Consider the following 20160-nt stretch of genomic DNA (forward strand, 5'->3'; position numbering starts at 1 on the left):
GAAAATTAGAAATCCATCCCCTGCACCCATCCGTCCATCACATGGTCCAATCAAACTTCATCCCAACTGAAGACCTACCTCCAGACAACCCTCACCAGGTGCAGGGTAACATGACCTTGACTCTCTGAGAAAGAGTGTTGTTGTGTTGAATATTCTACTCCACTATGAAATCCCCCCTCCCAAATTTCCAGGCACTGAACGTGGCAGCCTCAAAGCTTCCAAGTGAAATATGGCTTCCAAGGCTGACATCCTATTTCACAAGCATTTGCTCCCCTACAGTTAGTCCTTGACTTTAAACCATTTGTTCAGTGACAATCTATCTATCTAATTATCTATTTCCATCTACCTATATCTATCTGTCTGTCTATTATCTATCTATCTATCTATCTATCTATCTATCTATCTATCTATCTATCTATCTAATTATCTATCTATTATCTATCTATCTATCTATCTATCTATCTATCTATCTATCTAATCTATCTAATTATCTATCTCTATCTGTCTGTCTATCATCTATCTATCTATCTATCTATCTATCTATCTATCTATCTATCTATCTATCTATCTATCATCCATCTAATCTATCTAATTATCTATGTCTTTCTGTCTATCTATCATCTATCTATCTAATCTATCTAACTATCTATCTATATCTATCTATCTATCTATCTATCTATCTATCTATCTATCTATCTAATTATCTATCATCTATCTATCTATCTATCTATCTATCTATCTATCTATCTATCTATCTATCATCTCTCTCTCTCTCTCTCTCTCTCTCTCTCTCTCTCTCTCTATATATATATATATATATATATATATATATCATCGATCTAATTATCTATCTATCTATCTATCTATCTATCTATCTATCTATCTATCTATCTATCAATCTACCTATCTATCTGTCTATCTATCTATCTTAAAAAGCAGAAGCATTTGTGAACAGCAACCCACTAAACATTTTGCATTTAATAAAATGTGTCGATCGGAAAATGGACTAACCAACCTCCTCCACATTTTCAGCATAGCTAAAATCTCCCCCTCTCTCTTTTTATTGTGACACAGAACTGGATATAACTTCGTACGATGAGCAAACACATGCTCATTTTTCTCTCCAGATGAAAAACAACTGACAGCATTTTTCCCCCGGTATAATCAAGATGAAATAGGGAGGAATGAACAGTTACTGGCTGATGACCAAGGCCATAAATAACATAATCCACACAGGAATTATGCAAGTGCCAAAACAGCAACAACAACACACCCAAGAGGTATTCTGATACGGTGAAGGATGAGAGTATTGAATCACCTGCTCAGATGTGATGGTTTAAAACAGGGTTTCTGAACTTTGGTCCCTTTAAGACGTGTGGACTTCAACTCCCAAAATCCCTCAACCAGCATGGCTGGCTAGAGGATTCTGGGAATGGAAATCTATACATCTTAAAGGTGCCAAGGTCCAGTAAAACACTACTTGGGCAACATTATAATCTTTTTTGATTATAATCAAAACAACACTATAGAGCACTGCATACCAGAACAACTGGACACAAGAACAGTTTTTCCCCAAATGCCATCACTCTGCTAAAACAAATAATTCCCTCAACACGGTCCAACCATTTACTAAGTCTGCATTACTATTACTATTAATCCTCCCATCCTTCCTTTCACCAATATCCCCCCCATTTATGACAGTATAACTGTAACATTGTTCATTGTCGCTTGTATCCTAACGATTTATATGGACTGTTTCCTAGTGTGATTTGATTGCTCATTGTACCCTAGAACTATTATTAAGTGTTGTACTTGATGATTCTTGACTCTTGATGAATATATCTTTTCTATGTATACTGAGAGCATTCGCACCAAGACAAATTCTTTTTGTGTCCAATCACAATTGGCCAATAAAGAATTCTATTCTATTCTATTCTATTCTATTCTATTCTATTCTATTCTATTCTATTCTATTCTCCATTCCATTCCATTCCATTCCATTCCATATTTTCTATTCTATTCTATTCTATTCTATTCTATTCTATTCTATTCTATTCTATTCTATTCTATTCTATTCCATTCCATTCCATTCCATATTTTCTTTTCTTTTCTTTTCTTTTCTTTTCTTTTCTTTTCTTTTCTTTTCTTTTCTTTTCTTTTCTTTTCTTTTCTTTTCTTTTCTCTTTTTGCAAAAGGAATCAAAGAGGGATTATAAAAGAGGAATATAAAACCCGAGTTCCTATTTGCAAGCAAAAAAACGTCTTATAGTCCTTTTTTATGAAGTGAAACAATGAACTGGGCAGGAACTGGGCCTGGCTAGTCTAGTGAAGAGAAGGACCAGGGGAGAGAGGATAGCAGTCTTCCAATATCTGAGGGGCTGACACAGGGAGGAGGAAGGGGTCAAGCTATTTTTCCAAGGAACCTGAAGGCCAGACAAGGAATAATGGATGGAAACTGAACAAGGAGAGATTCAACCTGGAAATAAGGAGAAACTTTCTAACAGTGAGAATAATAAACCAGTGGAACAGCTTGCCTTCAGAAGTTGTGCATGCTCCATCACTGGAGGTTTTTAAGAAGAGACTGGACAGCCATTCTTCTAAAATGGTACAGGGTCTCCTCTTTGAGCCGAGGGCTGGACTAGAAGACCTCCAAGGTCCCTTACAGCTCTATTCTGATTGATTGATTTGGATTATTGCAACATACTCTACATGGGGCAGCTCTTAAAGATCATCGAGAATTTACAACCGGTCCAGAAAGCAGCAATGCATGCAGTTGTGTGCCTCCAGATTTGCCCATATTAAATCTCTGTTGTGTGAACTGCACTGACTCCCAGTTTCCTTCTGGGTGCAGTTCAAGTTGATGGTTATTACCTTTAGAGCCCTGTATGGCACTAAGCTAGGCTATCTGCAGAACTATCTCTTGCTAAGTGTATCTGCCCATCACACTAGATCAGATAGTAGGGTAGGTGTGCTCCAAGACCTATCCCTGAAATATTGCTATCTAGTTGGACTTTGGAAATATGTTTTTTTCATGGTTGTCCCTTTTTTAGAATCATAGAACCATAAGGCTGGAAGGAACTGTGGAAGTCTTCTAGCCCAGTGGTCACCAACCAGTGAGCCGGGACCACTGGTGGTCCATGAGAAAAATTTAGTGGTCCGCAAGGAAATGTCACTGCCAAAGCACCCCACAAAGCAATTAATCCAGGCTGTGCGGAAATACAAGGCTGCGTCGCCCACGTGGCCTGCAGGAACACAAGGCTTGCATCGCTTGCATTGCGAACAACACAAAATAGTGAGGGGAGGGGGAAAGGGCAGGGGAGGGGAACTTGCTCCCCTAGGCCCACATATCTTGCCTGGCCACCAGGCTGTTTCTTTCGCTTCTTTCTTCTTCTGCTTTTGGCTGTCACGCAGCGAAAGCAGAAAGTCTTTCTTTCTCTCCCCCAAACTCCGCCAGAAATGAGTCTTTGGAACCCTGCAAGGCCTCCTGCTCCAAGAGGCTGCGCGGCAAAGACTCATTTCTGGCGGAGTTTGGGGAGAAAGAAAGACTTCTGCTGCTTCTGCTGCTTTCCTTGCATGAAGCCAAAAGTCTCTCCCTCTCCCTCTCTCTTTCTCTCTCTCTCTCCCCAGCTGAGAATGGAGCTGGAGACGGTATCCTGCGATCCCAAATAAAGAATGATCAAGCGGTAGGAAGATGGAGTGGGGAATTTTCCTGCAGACTTTTGGGGGGATTTTCCTAGTGTCTCTGCAGACAGAGATGCTGGAAAAATCTCCCCAAAAGTCTGCAGGAAAATCCCCCACCCTGTTTTCCTACCAATCGATCGTTCTTTATTTTGGGATCGCAGGATACCGTCTCTCTCTCTCTTTCTCTCTCTCCCCTGAGAACAAAGCTGAAAAGCAAGTTAGAATGTGGGTGTCTTGGAGAGTGTGGGGGCGTGAGGAATCTGTGTGTGTGTGTGTGTGTGTGTGTGTGTATGTGTGTGTGTGTGAGAGAGAGAGAGAGAGAGAGAGAGAGAGAGAGAGAGAGAGAACATCACTGTCAACTCTTTGAGGTTAAATTGGGTGTCTCTCTCTCTCTTTCACACACACACATTTACACACACACACACACACACACACACACACACCAACGTCAGCAAGCCACCATCAGTCAAAATGCATATTATTGGTACACAGGATTTAAAATTATGAGTTTGGTGGTCCCTGAGATGCAAAAAGCTGGCGACCCCTGTTCTAGTCCAACCCTCCGCCACAGGCAGGAGTTTTTATACTATCCCAGACAAATGGTCTCCCAATCTTTTCTTGCAAGCCTCCAATGATGGAGCACTCACAACTCCAGAGGCAAACCATTCCATTTATTAATTGTTCTCACTATCAAGAATAACAGTGTTGGAAGGAACCCTAGAGGTCTTCTAGTCCAACCCCCTGCTCAAGCAGGAGACCCTATACCATTTCAGAGGAATGGCTGTCCATTCTCTTCTTAAACCTCCCCCCATGATGGAGCACCCACAACTTCTGAGGGCTAGTTGTCCCACTGGTTTATTGTTCTCACTGTCAAGAAATTTCTCCTTAGTTCTAGGTTGCTTCTCTCCTTGATTACTTTCCATCCATTGCTTCTTGTCCTGCCTTCAGGTGCTTTGGAGAATAGCTTGACTCCCTCTTCTTTGTGGCAGCCCCTGAGATATTGGAAGACTGCTGTCATGTCTCCCCTAGTCCTTCTTTTCATTAAATTAGATATACCCAATTCCAGCAACTGTTCTTCATATGTTTTAGCCTCCAGTCTCCTAATCCTCTTGCTTGCTCTTCTCTGCACTCTTTCTAGAGTCTCAACATCATTTTTAATTGTCTTTCTTATTGTTAACGTCTTAAAGAAAGTCTCACTGAAGGCATCAGTTCAGTAGAAGATCTGACCGTTTCTTTCAGTTGATGTTTTGGAAAGACATCTCAACATCAGATGAATTTAGTGCATGACAGATTATAAACTATGATTCTTATCTCGAATCCAGCAGCACTCTAGGCCACTTGAAGCCAAGCGAACAGAGTGGTCACCAAATACCCATGCCCACGTAAACAGCTTTTCCTGCACTTTAATCCACAAAAAAGGTGTTATTCGTGACAACGTCAAAGCCATAGAGCAGCGTGTTGTAAAACTGGCTCTGGAAGCTAAATTAGGAAATATTATTATAGCACTTGGCTTTATAGGCAGTGTAAACCACCTAGAACCATATCACCCTAATTGGGCATAATCAACACATTATAACATACGATATATATTATAAACTACTTTCTGACTTTGAAGAATTGTGGAAACTTTGATCTCTTGACTAGAAAACAACAATAACAGCCCAACCTGACTGGATAAAAGATGGAAGGCCACCAATAGCTGGCTACCAATTCAATCTTTTTTTTTTCTTTTCTTAGAAAGAGGTTTATACTATAGGTATGACCAAAAGATCTCTACCCTCCCTTGTTTAGACATCGATTATATGTATTTATTTTTATTTGGTTGTAAAAAGAATTGCATGGTATTTTAAAAGAGTTTCATGACCGCCCATCTTAAAACAGCCCTGGGTGTCTCACAACAATAAAAATATAAAAACTATAAAAACATAAAAGACTAAAACTCAATACTCCTGATCATTCTCCTGGAGTGACGCATAACAACTGTCAGAGGTCTCCATCTCTTGACCCAAGAGCCAAACCTTGATAGCTATTCAGAAGATCTAGAAGAGTGAGGGGGGGTCTTTTGGATTTCTGGGGGGGAATTTGGTCCATGAGGTAGGAAATAAGGAGGAATCTAGGACTCCCAGCAGACACAGACATCAAAGATCACCTAGCAAGGGGTATGTGGTTGGTATCATCTTACCATGGACACTTGAAAGTCGGACCAAGAGTTGTTGGGTAAAGAGGCGGTTGGCTCTATCAGCGTTGTAGGGAAGAAAGAATTATAATGGCCGGTGGCCCCTAGAAACAGACTCAGAGCCAAATTGAAAGGCAGTGTGAAAACTGGAAGGTCCCATTTGCTGAAGAGTGAACTTAAAGCGCTGGTAAAGATAGGGCTGAAAAAGAAGAAGAAGAAGAATGATTGCAGATCAATGCAGAAAGGGTGCAGTCATTTTTTGGTGCAGTCTTTACCAATGTTATGACTTTTTAAAACAAAATCAGGACAAAGGATAGAAATATGACCAGATCTAGACTATAGACTGAGTGGTCTGGTGGCCTAGAGGGGGACCTCTCGCCTCACAATCAGGTGGCTGTGAGTTTGATCTTATAGGTAGGGGCAGATATTTCTCTCTCTGGGAACAATGACAATAGATCTGCTGAATAGAACTCTGCGTTGGCAACAGGAAGGGCATCCGGCCAGTAAACACTCAGCTCCGTTCTCAGTTGCCCAGACTCCACCCCGCAAAGGATTATGGGGTCATTAAATGAAGATGATGATCATCTATCTATCTCTACCTACCTACCTACCTACCTACCTATCCAGTGGTGGGATTCAAATTTTTTCACTACTGGTTCTGTGGGTGTGGCTTGGTGGGCGTGGTGTGGCTTGGTGGGTGTGGCAGGGGAAGGATACTGTAAAATCTCCAGGCAGAGGTGGTATTTGCCGGTTCTCCAAACTACTCAAAATTTCCACTACCAGTTCTCCAGAACTGGTCAGAACCTGCTGAATACCATCTATCTATCTATCTGTCTATCTATCTATCTATCTATCTATCTATCTATCTATCTATATCTATCCATCCATCCATCCATCCATCCATCCATCTATATCTATCATCTATCTATCATCTATCTATCTATCTATCTATCTATCTATCTATCTATCTATCTATCTATCTATCTATCTATCTATCTATCTATCTATCTATCTATCTATCTATCTATCTATCTATCTATCTATCTATCATCTATCATCTATCTAATATACATATACATGTATACAACTTCAAAAGCACAACTATAATGACGTGGGAAAATACCCGAACAAAGCTGAATACCATACATGTAAGTACCCACGAAAACTTAAGAAAACACATACATGTATACATATATACACATATACATACACACACACACACACATATATATATATGAGAGAGAGAGAGACAGACAGAGACTGACTCTTACCAGGTCATGGACATGAGAATAACAGGAAGTAGGAGCCACCAGTAATATTCACACTTGTCCGAGAAGACAGCCATCAACATCCCTACAAGGACACCATTGTAGCCATGAAGTCCAGCAGCAATTGTGGATCTAGGTAGCAAGCATGGAGAGAAATTACTTTGCAAATGGTAGAATGCAGACACACCAAGGTGGACATTCTTGAACATTGCACAAACTCACACAGAGCTACCACCTGGAATGCACATATCTTCAAAGTCAAGCAATTTTTAAAAAACGAATACCCATTTTGTGGATGGCTGTAGAAAACTGAGAGAATAAATAAATGTTATGGCCTCCAAGCTCCCAAAATGTTTGTTAATTTCAGTAAATCTCCCCATCTCAAATTAAAAATGGTCTTCCTATGGGTTTAATAAAGAATTGGAAACATTACAGAATTTTTCCTAGCTTGATAACTGGATTTGAGCTTAGCTGACTCCCTTTTTAATGTAATCTTATATTGGAAAGGCTGGTTAAAGATCATAATAAAAATATTCAATTTGATTGCATGAATGTTGCTATTTAGGAGAAATCCAGGGGCTAATTTCATCTGAACATTGGAAGTTGAGGAGGAGGAGGAGGAGGAGGAGGAGGAGGAGGAGGAGGAGGAGGAAGAGGAGGAGGAGGAGGAAGAGGAGGAAATTAGAGGACAACCTACCTTTCTTGGCTTAGAATAACTGCAGTTAAAGTTGAGACAATCACTCCAGTGCAACACATGAGTGTCAGCCAAGGGCTCTGGACCAGGAATCCGATAAGCAGGATAATGCCACTGAGTGGATTGTTGACAAACATCACTTGAGAAATGCCTCGCAGAAGCCAGTCAATAAATTGGAGGGCCACAGGCTTTTCTGAAAGACAAAGCACTTGGCAATGTATGATGTGATGTGATATGATGGTGCAATATGGGTAATGGAATAGAAATAGAATAACAGAATTGGAAGGGACCTTGGAGGAACTCTAGTCCAACACCCCAACCCCCACCCCCGCTTAGGCAGGAAGTCCTACACCATTTCAGACAACTGGTTATCCAACATCTTTTAAAAAACTTCCAGTGTTGTATAGGATAGATGATCCTGTAGAAAGGAATACAGAGATGACCTTGAGGTAGGGAAGGAGGAAGGAAGGAAGGGAAGAGAGGGGAGAAAGGAAGGAGAGGGAATGAAAGAAAGAAGGTGAGGGAAGGAAGGAAGAGAAGGAAGGGAGGGAGAAAGGAAGGAAGGAAGGAAGGAGAAGAGGTAGAAGGAAAGAAAGAGAAGGAAGGAAGGAGGGAAGGAAAGAAAGAGAAAGCAAGTGAAGGAAGGAGGAAGGGAAGGAGGAAGGAGAGAAGGAGGGAAGGAAGGGGAAAGACAGAAGGAAGGAAGGAAGGAAGAAAAGGAGGATAGAAGTGAAGGAGAAAGTGAGGAAGGAAAGAAGTGAAAGGAGGAAGGGAAGAAGGAAGAAGAGAGAGGAAGGAAGGAGAGGAGAGAAAGGGAAGGGAAGAGGGAAAGAAGGAAGGAAAAGGAGAAGAGCGAGGGAAGGAAGTGAGGAAGGGAGGGAGGGAAGGGTGAGACAGAGGAAGGAAGGGAAAGACAGAAGGAAGTGAAGGAGAGGAGAGGAAGGAGAAAAGAAAGGAAAGGAGGAAGGGAAGAAGGAAGGAGAGATGAAGGAAGGAGAGAGAAAGGGAAGAGGGAAAGAAGGAAGGAAAGGAGAAAGTGAGGGAAGGAAGTGAGGAAGGGAGGGAGGGAAGGAGGGAAGGAGGGAGGAAGGGAGGGAGGGGAGAGACAGAGGAAGGAAGAGAAAGAGATAGAGTGAAGGAGAGGAGAAAAGAAAAGAAGGAAAGGAGGAAGGGAAGAAGGAAGGAAAGAAAGAAAGAAAGAGAGAAGAAGGAGAGAGAAAGGGAAGGAAGGAAGGCTAAAAGAGGTGATTCCCTTCATTACAGATTTCACAGCCTGGGATATCTTGACCCAGAGAACTGCAATTGCTTTTTTTTATGAACAGAACTGAACTGAACAGATGACAACCTACAGCATGCTGGTCCTTCATATTCTTCTTCCTGTGTGTGTTTTCATCATCCTGTGCTGACTGGGATCCAAAGCCAATGGACAGCTCCCATGGTGCTTTTGCATGGCAGGACAGAGGGAGCAGTCAACCAACTAAAGGAATATTGCAATGTTGTGATCTTGTAGTAGCAATAGCAATAGGACTTAGACTTATATACCTCTTCACAGTGCTTTTATAGCCCTCTCTAAGCGATTTATCGTGCCAGCCTCTTGCCCCCAGCAATCTGGGTCCTCATTTTACCCACCTCAGAAGGATGGAAGGGCTGAGTCAACCTTGAATCTGGTGGGACTTGAACTGCCAAATTGCAGGCAACCGGCAGTCAGCAGAAGTAGCCTGCAGTACTGCACTTTAACCACTGCACCACCGAGGCTCTTGCAACACTAGTATTGTCATTCTGGTGAAAACAGCACCATGAAGATACCGCTGGACAAAAGAAGTGGATTTCTGAACCTATGAAACGGACAGTTCAAGGTTTCCCAACCATGCTGGCTGGGGAATTTTGGAAGTAGAAGTCCACACATCTTGAAGTTGCTAAGATTAAAATCCCCGTATCATTTCTCTGGATTGAGCCACTTTTTTTCCTGCAGAGTAGGATGGCTGCAAAAAACTGGAAGAATGTTGGCTGGGGAAATTCTGGAGAATTGAAGTCCTTCAAAGTTGCCAACATTTGGGAAGCCCTGAGATCCTTGGTCATAGGTCTACCTGGATAGAGCATGAAAGCTCTGGTTCATTTTTTTAAAAAAAATTGTGGTATCTTTTCTACTCTGAAATATCCTTAACCTGGAAACTATGAGACAGCACAACAAAGTTGCGTATTTGCAAATAGCTGCAAAACGTTTAGCAACTTGTAGGCAGTGCAATTTCAGTTGCTCACTTGTAGCCCAGGGTTCAAACACCTCTACCTGGATAGTTTATAAAAGGGATCATCACCATAAAGAGCAAGAATACTATGCGGTAATAAAATGCTTCCTCTGGGAAAAAAAATAGCAGCAATAACACACAGCCGGTTTGTGGTAGTGGATGAGGTGCTAGCCTGAAGGAGACTGGAAGTTCTAGTTCTACCTTAGGTGCATGAAAGTTGACTGGCTGATTTTGGGCCAATCACCAGGGGACTGTGAGTTCTAGTCCCGCCTTAGGCATGAAAGTTGATTGGGTGACTTGGGGCCAATCACCAGGAGACTGAGAGTTCTAGTCCTGCCTTAGGCATGAAAGTTTACTCGGTGACTTTGGTCCAATAACCAGGGAACTGTGAGTTCTAGTCCCACCTTAGGCATGAAAGTTGACTGGCTGATTTTGGGCCAATCACCAGGGGACTGTGAGTTCTAGTCCCGCCTTAGGCATGAAAGTTGACTGGGTGACTTTGGGCCAATCACCAGGAGACTGAGAGTTCTAGTTCCACCTTAGGCATGAAAGTTGACTGGCTGATTTTGGGCCTATTCCCAGGGGACTGTGAGTTCTAGTCCCGCCTTAGGCATGAAAGTTGACTGGGTGACTTTGGGCCAATCACCAGGAGACTGAGAGTTCTAGTTCCACCTCAGGCATGAAAACCAACTGGGTGACTCTGGACCAGTCACCTTCTTTAAGCTCAACCGTCCTTACAGGATTGTTGTTGTGGGAGAAATAGGAAGAAGAGAGAGTATCAAATATGTTCACTGCCTTAAGTTTATTTATTAAATAATAAAGGCAGGATAACAATCTAATAAATAAGGTAATCCAGGGATGAAAAATTCACTGTAAAAGGCTTGATGAAGGAATATTGTTGCAAATCATATAAAAAGGGGGGGACTACAATCGTGTAGTCATAGCTGCCATTTTGACTTTTTGACAGCCGTTGAAGTCATCCCTGGCTCAGTTGTAGGTCTTTGGCCAAATGCCTGCCAGGCCCTGTGGTTTTTCGCTATCTCTAAATGGCTGCTTATGCACAAAAGTAGAATTAATCCACCAGAATATGCAAAAAAATATATGCAATGACACCCCAAACCCATAATTTAAACTAACTACGTTTTTCTTCAAAAGGCATCTTATCAGATCTTCAGATAACCTGGTTAAAGTGCTTGTACAAATAAGAAAATTTTGTTTAGAATGTTGTAATTTCCGAAGGGCTTAAAAGAGCTTTTAATATACTGGCCAGTTCATTTGACTTGGGAGCTCTAGAAACTGGGAATATTTGGCTAGTTTATGGATTAAAATACTCTGCTTCCTAAGAACACTTATCTAGCTAATGAAAAGAAGGACTGGGGTGAGGCATGATCGCAGTCTTCCAATAGTTATGGGGCTGCCATAAAGAAGAGAGGATCAATCTATTCTTCAAAGCACATGAAGGCAGGACAAGAAACAATGGACGGAAACTAATCAAGGAGAGAAGCAACCTAGAACTAAGGAGACATTTGAGAGCAATTAATCTGTGGAATTGCTTTCCTCCAGAAGTTGTAGGTGCTCCACCACAGGAGGTTTTCAAGAAGAGGCATTTGTCTGGAATGGTATAAGGCCATGATGGCGAACCTATGGCATGCATGCCACAAGTGGCGCACAGAGCCATTTGTGCTGGCAAGCGAGCCGCAGGCAAACGTACCTCACTAGGCATGCATGCGCCTCACAGCTGATTTTTTGACTGGTTTGAGGCCTTTTTCAGCCTCCCAGAGGCTTGGAAAAAGCCTCTGCAAGGCTTTTCAGGACATATAATAGGCCCATTTCATCACTTCCTGTAATACCGGAAGTGACAAAATGGACCTATTATTTGGCTGAAAAGCCTTGCAGAGGCTTTTTCCAAGCCTCTGGGAGGCCGAAAAAGGCCTCAAACCAGCTGTGAGGTGCAGTGTAGGCAAGGGGGAGGCATGGGAGGGGATTGCATGCACATTCGCAGGGGTGTGTGGGAGGCATATTGCATTCTGGCTGCTGGCATGCGAGTGTGTGTGCACTAGTGCACACACAATTTTTTGGCACAGGAGCCCCAAAAGGTTAGCCACCACTGGTATAAGGTCTCCTGCTTGAGCAGGGGGTTGGACTAGAAGACCTCCAAGGTCCCTTCCAACTCTGTTATTCTATTAAAATGGGCTAATGCGTGACCGGGTTGTGTAAATATCACCAATGAGGTTGCAATGTCAAAATATAGAGGAAAAAAAAAGGAACTTGCCCTATCTTCCCCAATTCCACAACAGGGTTTTGTTTCTATTGTTCGAAAGTTTATGAACTGGGACATTTGCCAAATGTGTATATCTCTGGCAACATCTGGTGTGGCTCCTCCTGCCAAGAAGGTTGTAAAATATGACACACATTTATTATTCTCTGCAAAAACATCACGCGATTGGGAAGTTGATTGAGCGGCTCAGTTCATGCAGAAGATACAAAACAGCTAATTTATGTTGTCCGCATGGAAGTTGGCAGATGGCCTGAACATCTCTAGGCCAGCTTGCGTTGGGATTGTGACACACCCCTCCGAGTGTATAATTTAACATCGGAGTGGCAGGCAGGCAAGGGGAATGCATGATGTCGGATGGGGCGTTGGAGGGGGGAAGAGAAGGATGAGAGAGGAAGACTGGGAATAAATAACTTATGTTTATAGGGTAAAATAAGGGTCAACCTAAAGCTTATTGTAGGATGAGCAATGACAGCTTTGGTAGAGGAAGGAAGGAAGGAAGGAAGGAAGGAGTAGGAGGAAGGAAGGAAGGAAGGAGAGAAGGGTGGAGAAGGAAGAAGGAGGAAAGAAATGAAAGAGGAAAAGGAAAGAAATGAAAAAAGGAAAGGAAAGGAAAAAAGGAAATGAAGGAAAAGAAAAAAGGAAGGAAGGCAGGAAGAAGGAAAGGAAGAAGGAAGGAAGGAAGGAGGAGGGAGGGAAGGAGAGAGGGAAGGAAGGAAAGAAGGAGGAAAGAAAGGAAAGAGGGAAAGGAAGGAAATGAAAAAGAAAAGAAAAGGAAGATCAGAAAAGAAAAAAGGAAGGGAGGAAAAAAGGGAGGGAGAAAAGGAAGAAGGAGGGAGGGAAGAAAAGAAGGAAGAAAGGAAGGAAAGGAAAGGAAAGAAAGGAAAGAGAAAAAGAAAAGAATGGTAAAAAGGGAATAAGAAAGAAAGGAAATAAAAGAAAGGAAAGGAAAGGAAGGAAGAAGGAAGGAAAGAAAGAAGTGAACAAGAAGGAAAGACAAAACAGGAAAGAAGAAGAGAAAGGGAAAAAGAAAGACAAAGAAAGGAAGGAAAGAAGGAAGGAAAGAAAGAAAGACCCCGTTTGTCAGGCAATCTTTTGTACAGTGTTTCTCTACCTTAGCATCTTTAAGATGTGTGGATGTCAACTCTCAGATCTGGGCTGGCTGGGGAATTCTGGGAGTTGATGTCTACACCTGTTAAACTTGCTAGCATGTGGTCTTGGTAATTCTGGGAGTTGAAGTCCAGATGGTTCAAACTTGCTGGGGTGGGTGATAATAAAGGCATCCAACCACCTTTTCACCTACACCTATGCTTCCATTGGGTCTTATAGAGGTACCACAAATGTGACCTACCTTTCAGCCAGTCTCCAAACATCTTCATATCTCCAGTGACACAGCTCAGGGCTCTCAACATTTGCTGGCAACATTTGGCTGTTGTCTTTTGGGTTTTGTCAGACTTTTCAACCGCGGCGTCGATCTCCATTGTGAGTTTTGGATCCTGCCCGAACAAAAAACAACAAAGCATCTGACTGATTGTGTCCTCTTGAACTTCCTTTTGGCTGACAATGTGCGCTGTCTTTCCATAGGAGTATGAGAAGCAATTCAGAGCAAAACAGCCATGGATCCTGCAAGTGTTAGATATTTTCAACAATAATATAAGACAGTGCTTCTGTCTTCTATAAGACAGAATTCCCATACTGACTTCTGGGGGTTGAAGTCTACACTGGATATATTTCCAAGTTTCAGAAAAACTACTCTAAGATCTTTAGAAGTCTTCACAATTTGAGTCTTCAAACTTGGCCACTTTAAGAACTTGTGGACTTCAATTCCTAGAATTCCTCAGCCAGTTCTGGATGTTGTGGTCCACAAGTCTTAAAGTGGCCAAGTTTGGAGACTCCCTACATGTTTCTCAACTTCAGCAATTTGAAGATGTGCGCCCACTGTCCCATTCAGTCACCTAGCAAAGAAGCTCACTCATCATCTCATGAAGCTTGCTTGGATAGGTGAGATGCATCCATGACAATGTGTGGTCTTCAGCTCCCCAAATCCTGGGAGTTGAGGCATCTTCACATTACCAACACTATCTTAGATCCATCCTGGGGTACTCGATCAACCTGATGTCAACTCATAAAACATTTCCATGCCTGTTTTAGAGGTGCCATGAACGAGGGGGTGAGGGGGTTGGGGAAGAAATTTGAAGGAGCAGTGTGGCAGTTTAAAACCAAAAGTGCATCCCATTGCATCTTGCAACGATTGTAACTAAGCCACTGGAATTTCTGCCTTGAAAATCCCTAGTTGGAGAACGTGATTGATGACTCTCAGCTATGAACGTGTTTTACTGAAGACTATGAATTACGATATAACCCAGAGTGGTGGGGAGAAAACAGGGTCATAGGTGATTGTGAATTACGTGTCTCAGAATCAGCTTCATTACAGGTCACGCCAACATGGTCGCTCCTAATAAATCCTTTGACATTTTAGAAGCTTGGCTTGAGGCCCATGGTTTAATTAAGGCAAATGCCAGAATCCTGACACCTGAGTGTTGAAGGCAAGGTGTGGATGGATGCCTACCTGGGCTTCCAGCCTCTTCAGGAGTGGCCTACTTTGACAGGGGTCTTGGGCACATGCTGAGCATGGCTGGTGCTTATATTCAGAGTCATAAGACTGGCATCCGTCTGGTGATAGCTGAACTGGGATTAGGAGAGAGGAAGGGCTGGAGGGATTTCCATCCATCTTTGCACGTACGCTAAAGGGCAGAGAGAAGGAAGTCAAGGACAGACTCTCCGCCCTGAGTTTATGATTTTATAGACTCTGGATCAAATGCTCCTGATGATGTTATTTCATTTTATGACCAGGTTGGGAAAAACAGCTCTCAACTGTCAGTCAACCATCAAGGAGTTTTCTCATCCTGACTTTGGGCATGACACACCAACGCAGTTTCCATCTTGTTAAATTAGACTTTAGAGATGGGTGTAAGCCAAGTGAGGAAAAGCTGAGATGTTGGTGAAATTCTCAAACTTGGGAAGTGGTTGTCGTGCACTGATTGAATAACACGCCTGCTAAAAGTATGGCTTTGCGTGTCTGCCCTGGTAAGTGCCTTAGTTTTCATTTTATCACCTTGTTTCCATGATTTTCAGCTGCTCACCCTTCCATTAAACCAAGGGTCTTCAAACTTGGCATGCTTAAGACTGGTGGACTTCAACTCCCAGAATTCCTGAGCTAACATGATTGGAGGAGGAACGTATATTGCACGAGTCAAAAAGAGGGCTGTGAAAATATTTACAGACCCCTACATCCTGGACACAAACTGTTTCAACTCCTTCCCTCAAAACGACACCAGAACAACTGCACACCACAACAACTAGACACAAGGACAGTTTTTCCCGAACGCCATCACTCTGCTAAACAAATTATTCCCTCAACACTGTCCAACTATTACAAAGTCTGCACTATTACTGTTAATCTTCTCATCACTCTTTATCACCCATCGCCTCCCACCTGTGACTTTATGACTGTAACTTTGTCACTTGTATCCTTACGATTTATATTGACTGTTTCCTAGTATGATTTGATTGCTTATTTGTACCCTATGACTATTATTAAGTGTTGTACCTGATGATTCTTGACTCTTGACGAATGTATCTTTTCTTCTATGTACACTGAGAGTATTTGCACCAAGACAAATTCCTTGTGTGTCCAACCATACTTGGCCAATAAAGAATTCTATCTTCTATCTCTATCTCTATTCTGGGAGAGGTCCACAAGTCTTAAAGCTGTCAAGTTTGAAGACCCCTGCATTAATTAAACTCAAGAGAACCAGCCTAGAAATGAGTATAAATTTCCTGACAGTGAGAACAATGAATGAGTGGAATGACCTGCCTCCAGACATTGTGATTGCTCCAACACTGGAAGGTTTTTAAGAAAAAATTGTATTGTATTGTTATTGTAGCTGATCTCAGTAAAAGTAGTTTCAGCATTGTGTAGATGAGACCCCCGCAAACACCCACTCTATGCCTGTTTCCGTTGCTTCCCTCCGGGAGGGAGGATTCATTTTTCTCGCCATGTACACAGGGGTGGGATTCAATTTTTTTAACAACCGGTTCTGTGGGCGTGGCTTAGGTGGTGGGCATGGCTTGGTGGTCATGTTATTGGCTGGGTGTGGCCAACTCAAGATCACTCACATTGAGGCATGCATCTCCTCTCATGACTGTGGGGATGCTGCAACAGTCGTAAGTGTGAAAAATGGTCATGTCACTTTTTTCAGTGCCATTGTAACTTTGAAGGGTCCCTCCACACAAGCAAAGTACCAGCAAAGGAGAGGAAAAAAACTCCAGAGACGTTTCTGAGACAGGAAGTCTAGTCTTGCCAAGAATGTAATAAGGGTTAACGGAGAGGCAGTTTCTGTAAGCAACACCAGAATGTTTCCTTCCTACCTTCCTTACAGGATTAGGCCAGTAATTTCTTCTAACAACCGGTTCTCCGAACTGCTTAGAATGTTAACAATCGGTTCTTGCGAATAGGTGAGAAGCGGTAGAATCCCACCCCTGGTTTCGAGCCTTGTTTGCAAACACTAGGACACTGATGGCTAACCTTTTCTACATGGCATGCAATGGCACTGGAAAAAGTAACTTACAACCATTTCTCACACTTATGGCGGTTGCAGCTTCTCCATAGTCACGTGATCCAAATTCAGACGCTTGGCAACTGACTCATATTTATGACGGTTTCAGCGCCCCGGGGTCATGGGATCCCCTTTTGTGACCTACTGACTAGCAAAGTCAATGGGGAAGCTGAATTAATTTAACAGCCGTGTGACTATCTTAAGAACTGCAGTGATTTGCGAAAAAACCGTGGCAAGAAATGGAACCAAACTAGAAGTGGTATTACTCAGCAGGTTCTGACCAGTTCTGGACAACCGTAGCGGACATTTTGGGTAGTTCAGAGAACCGGCAAATACCACCTCTGACTGGCCTCTTCCCCATCTCTTCTCTGTCTCCTGAGTGCCAGCTGAGCGGCTGGGTCTTCTTTGGTTGCCCTGCACAGGAGAACGGAGCTGGAAAGCAGGTTAGTGGGGTGGGGAGGGAATGGGGATTTTACAGTATCCTTCCCCTGCCACACCCACCAAGCCGCACCCACAATACCGGTAGTAAAGTTTTTTGAATCCCACCACTGGACCAAACTCACTTAACAAATATTTCACTCAGCAAAATAGATTTTGGGCTCAACTGTGGTCATAAGTAAAAGACTATCTGTACTTTCTGAGGAACTCATCATATCCATCCAACTATGAAGTTCTGCTTTTTTCCTTCAGTCATCCATTTCATCTCACATTTTCATTTTATGATCTTCCTCTATTCCTGCCACAAGACCATTTTAATTTACCTCTTTCGTACAAATAGCTCCTTTTTGTCTTCAAAGTCCATTCAGCCCTCATTTATTGTTGATCCTGTCCCATTTTTCATTACATATATTTCTTAAAGGGCCTCTAAGCAGACCGAAAATGCAGGCCTGTCCAAGGAATGTTATTATTCTGCTGTCCTCCTAAAATTGCCCATCCTTAAAGCATCCATGGAATTCGGATTACTGAATACTGCCATTTTTTATTTTTATGCATCTGTCAAGTTTGAATCTTTGGAATAGAGTTTATTGTAAAGTTTGTGCGAACATTTTTATGTTGTTTCTTCAAATAATCCCAGTTTAGAGTTGTGTTTGAAATCTTGTCAAACATGCAGATTTATTTATTTTTTGGTCAACAAGCAATGCTTTTTTGGATGTTACTATTTTGAATACATGCATATTTTTTAAAGTATCCAGCTAAATTACAAGATTAAGGAAAATGCAATGAAAAAGGTCTCTGTATCCATTGAAGATGTAAAATTACATGTTTTATTCAAGATAGGAAATGCTCCTGCTTTTCCTTAGATTGCACACATAGAATAGCAGACTCTGGATTATAATTTATAATTATACGTTTTATAAATACCTTGATGTGTGCCAGGCACAATGACATACACGTATCTGGAACACCATGAACGTTGGATTATATACACAGCTAATAAACCTGACTAGTTTATTTGCTAATTGATGAGGAAAACTGTGCTAGTTTATAGAGCCAATTTTGGATAAGAGAGACAATATATGGTGCATAAGCGCACCAACGTGCCTACTGTCCCTGTCCTATTGTTTCTTTTATTATTATTTTTGCCTTATATGTATCCAGGTATTCATAACTATGTTTTTACTTATACCTATTATCTTATAAGCAATTGACAAAAATAAAATAAAATAAAATAAATAAATATACATTTTAGGTGATGGTAAAGATGAAGATACATCTATGAAATGGAACTCTCTCTGTATTCATATTATCTTGGGGAAAAAAGAATTAACAACATTGTTCTTTTATCAGTAGCATTAACACTATAATTTCCAACAACCAAGTAGGTTTCTGGTTACTAGTAAGTAACCAGGTAGGTAGGTTACTTACTAGCTCTTTTGAATTTTTGATGAAAGATATGGTTCTTTACACCAGTGTTTCTACCTGAGGAATTCTAGGAGTTGAAGCCCACACATCTTAAAGCTGCCCAGGTAACTTTAAGATACCCTGCCTCAGAGAATTGATTGTTGTCATTTACTATGGTGTCCATACAGAATCGTTCAATTTCTAGGTTAAGCCATTCGGTTAGAAACTAGGAGATGGTGAGTACTAGTCCCACTTTAGTCACAAAAGCCAACCAGGTGACTTTGAGCCAATCACCAGGAGGCTGTGAGTTCTAGTCTCACTTTAAGCGTAAAAGCCAGCTGGATGACTTTGGTCCAGTCGCCAGGAGATAGTGAATTCTAGTCCTGCTGAAGTCCTGAAAACTGGCTGGGTGACTTTGGGCCAATCACCAGTAGACAGTGAATTCTAGTCCCACATTAGGCACAAAAACTGGCTAGGTGGCTTTGGACAAATCACCAGGAGACTGTGAGTTCTAGTCTCACTTTAGGCATGAAAGCTAGCCAAGTGACTTTGGGCCGGTCACCAAGAGTCAGCAAGTTCTAGTCTCACTTTAGGCACGAAAGCCAACTGGGTGACTTTGGGCCAGTTACCAGGACACCGTGTGTTGTATCTGGGAGGATGGTTCAAGAACGGAGGCAAGACTCAGATAGTAACTAAAGCTCTTTATTTGTGACTTCAGATCTGAGCAACTAACCCCAGCCGCAGCAGCCCCTTATATAGGGCTGGCTGCGGCTAGGCAGCCAATGAAGGCGATTTGAGTTTGCCGCTCTTGGCAGGGCCAATCGCGGCAGCCCATTTACTGGCCAATCGCATCAGTCTATGGAGACCAATCACGATCGGCTTTCAGCGGGCCAATCAGATTTGCAGGCTACGAGCCTGCTAGTCCGGAACACCGTGAGTTCTAGTCCCACTTTAGACATGAAAGCCAGCTGGGTGACTTTGGGCCAGTCACCGGTTAGACAGTGAACTCTAATCTCACTTTAGGCACGAAAGCCAGCTGGGTGACTTTGGGCCAGTTGCCAGGAGACCGTGAGTTCTAGTCCCACATTAGGCACAACAACTGGCTAGGTGACTTTGGACAAGTCATCAGGAGACTGTGAGTTCTAGTTCCATGTTAGGTACGAAACCAGCTGGATGACTTTGGGCCAGTCACCAGGAGACAGTGAGTTCTAGTCTCCCATTAGTCACAAAAACTAACTTGGGCTAGTCATCAGGAGACTGTGAGTTCTAGTTCCTCCTTAGGCACAAAAGTTAGCCAAGTAACTTTGGGCCAGTCCCTCTTTCTCAGCCCAATTCACCTCTCAAGACTATCGTGGGGAAA

The 20160-nt window shown here is 42.4% G+C and overlaps 1 protein-coding gene across 2 annotated transcripts in view; it reads right to left on the reverse strand.

Moving 5' to 3' along the window:
• Positions 1-20160, reverse strand: part of LOC113444955 (urea transporter 2-like) — a 44703-nt gene that overhangs the window by 16644 nt on the left and 7899 nt on the right. The window contains exons 2-6 of one of the 2 annotated variants that reach the window (XM_087927551.1): positions 14909-15083; positions 13691-13835; positions 7822-8011; positions 7128-7256; positions 5863-6055 (exon numbers count right to left, since the gene is read on the reverse strand). In XM_087927551.1, coding sequence (XP_087783677.1) covers positions 5863-6055; positions 7128-7256; positions 7822-8011; positions 13691-13835; positions 14909-15070 — 819 coding nt within the window. In that variant the 5' untranslated portion in view covers positions 15071-15083. The remainder of the gene's footprint in view (positions 1-5862; positions 6056-7127; positions 7257-7821; positions 8012-13690; positions 13836-14908; positions 15084-20160) is intronic. The other variant, XM_087927552.1, reaches the window with a different exon arrangement.

Source organism: Pseudonaja textilis, chromosome 2 (assembly GCF_049901715.1).
Source record: "Pseudonaja textilis isolate UNSWEBS1 chromosome 2, rPseTex1.2, whole genome shotgun sequence".
Lineage (NCBI taxonomy): Eukaryota > Metazoa > Chordata > Lepidosauria > Squamata > Elapidae > Pseudonaja > Pseudonaja textilis.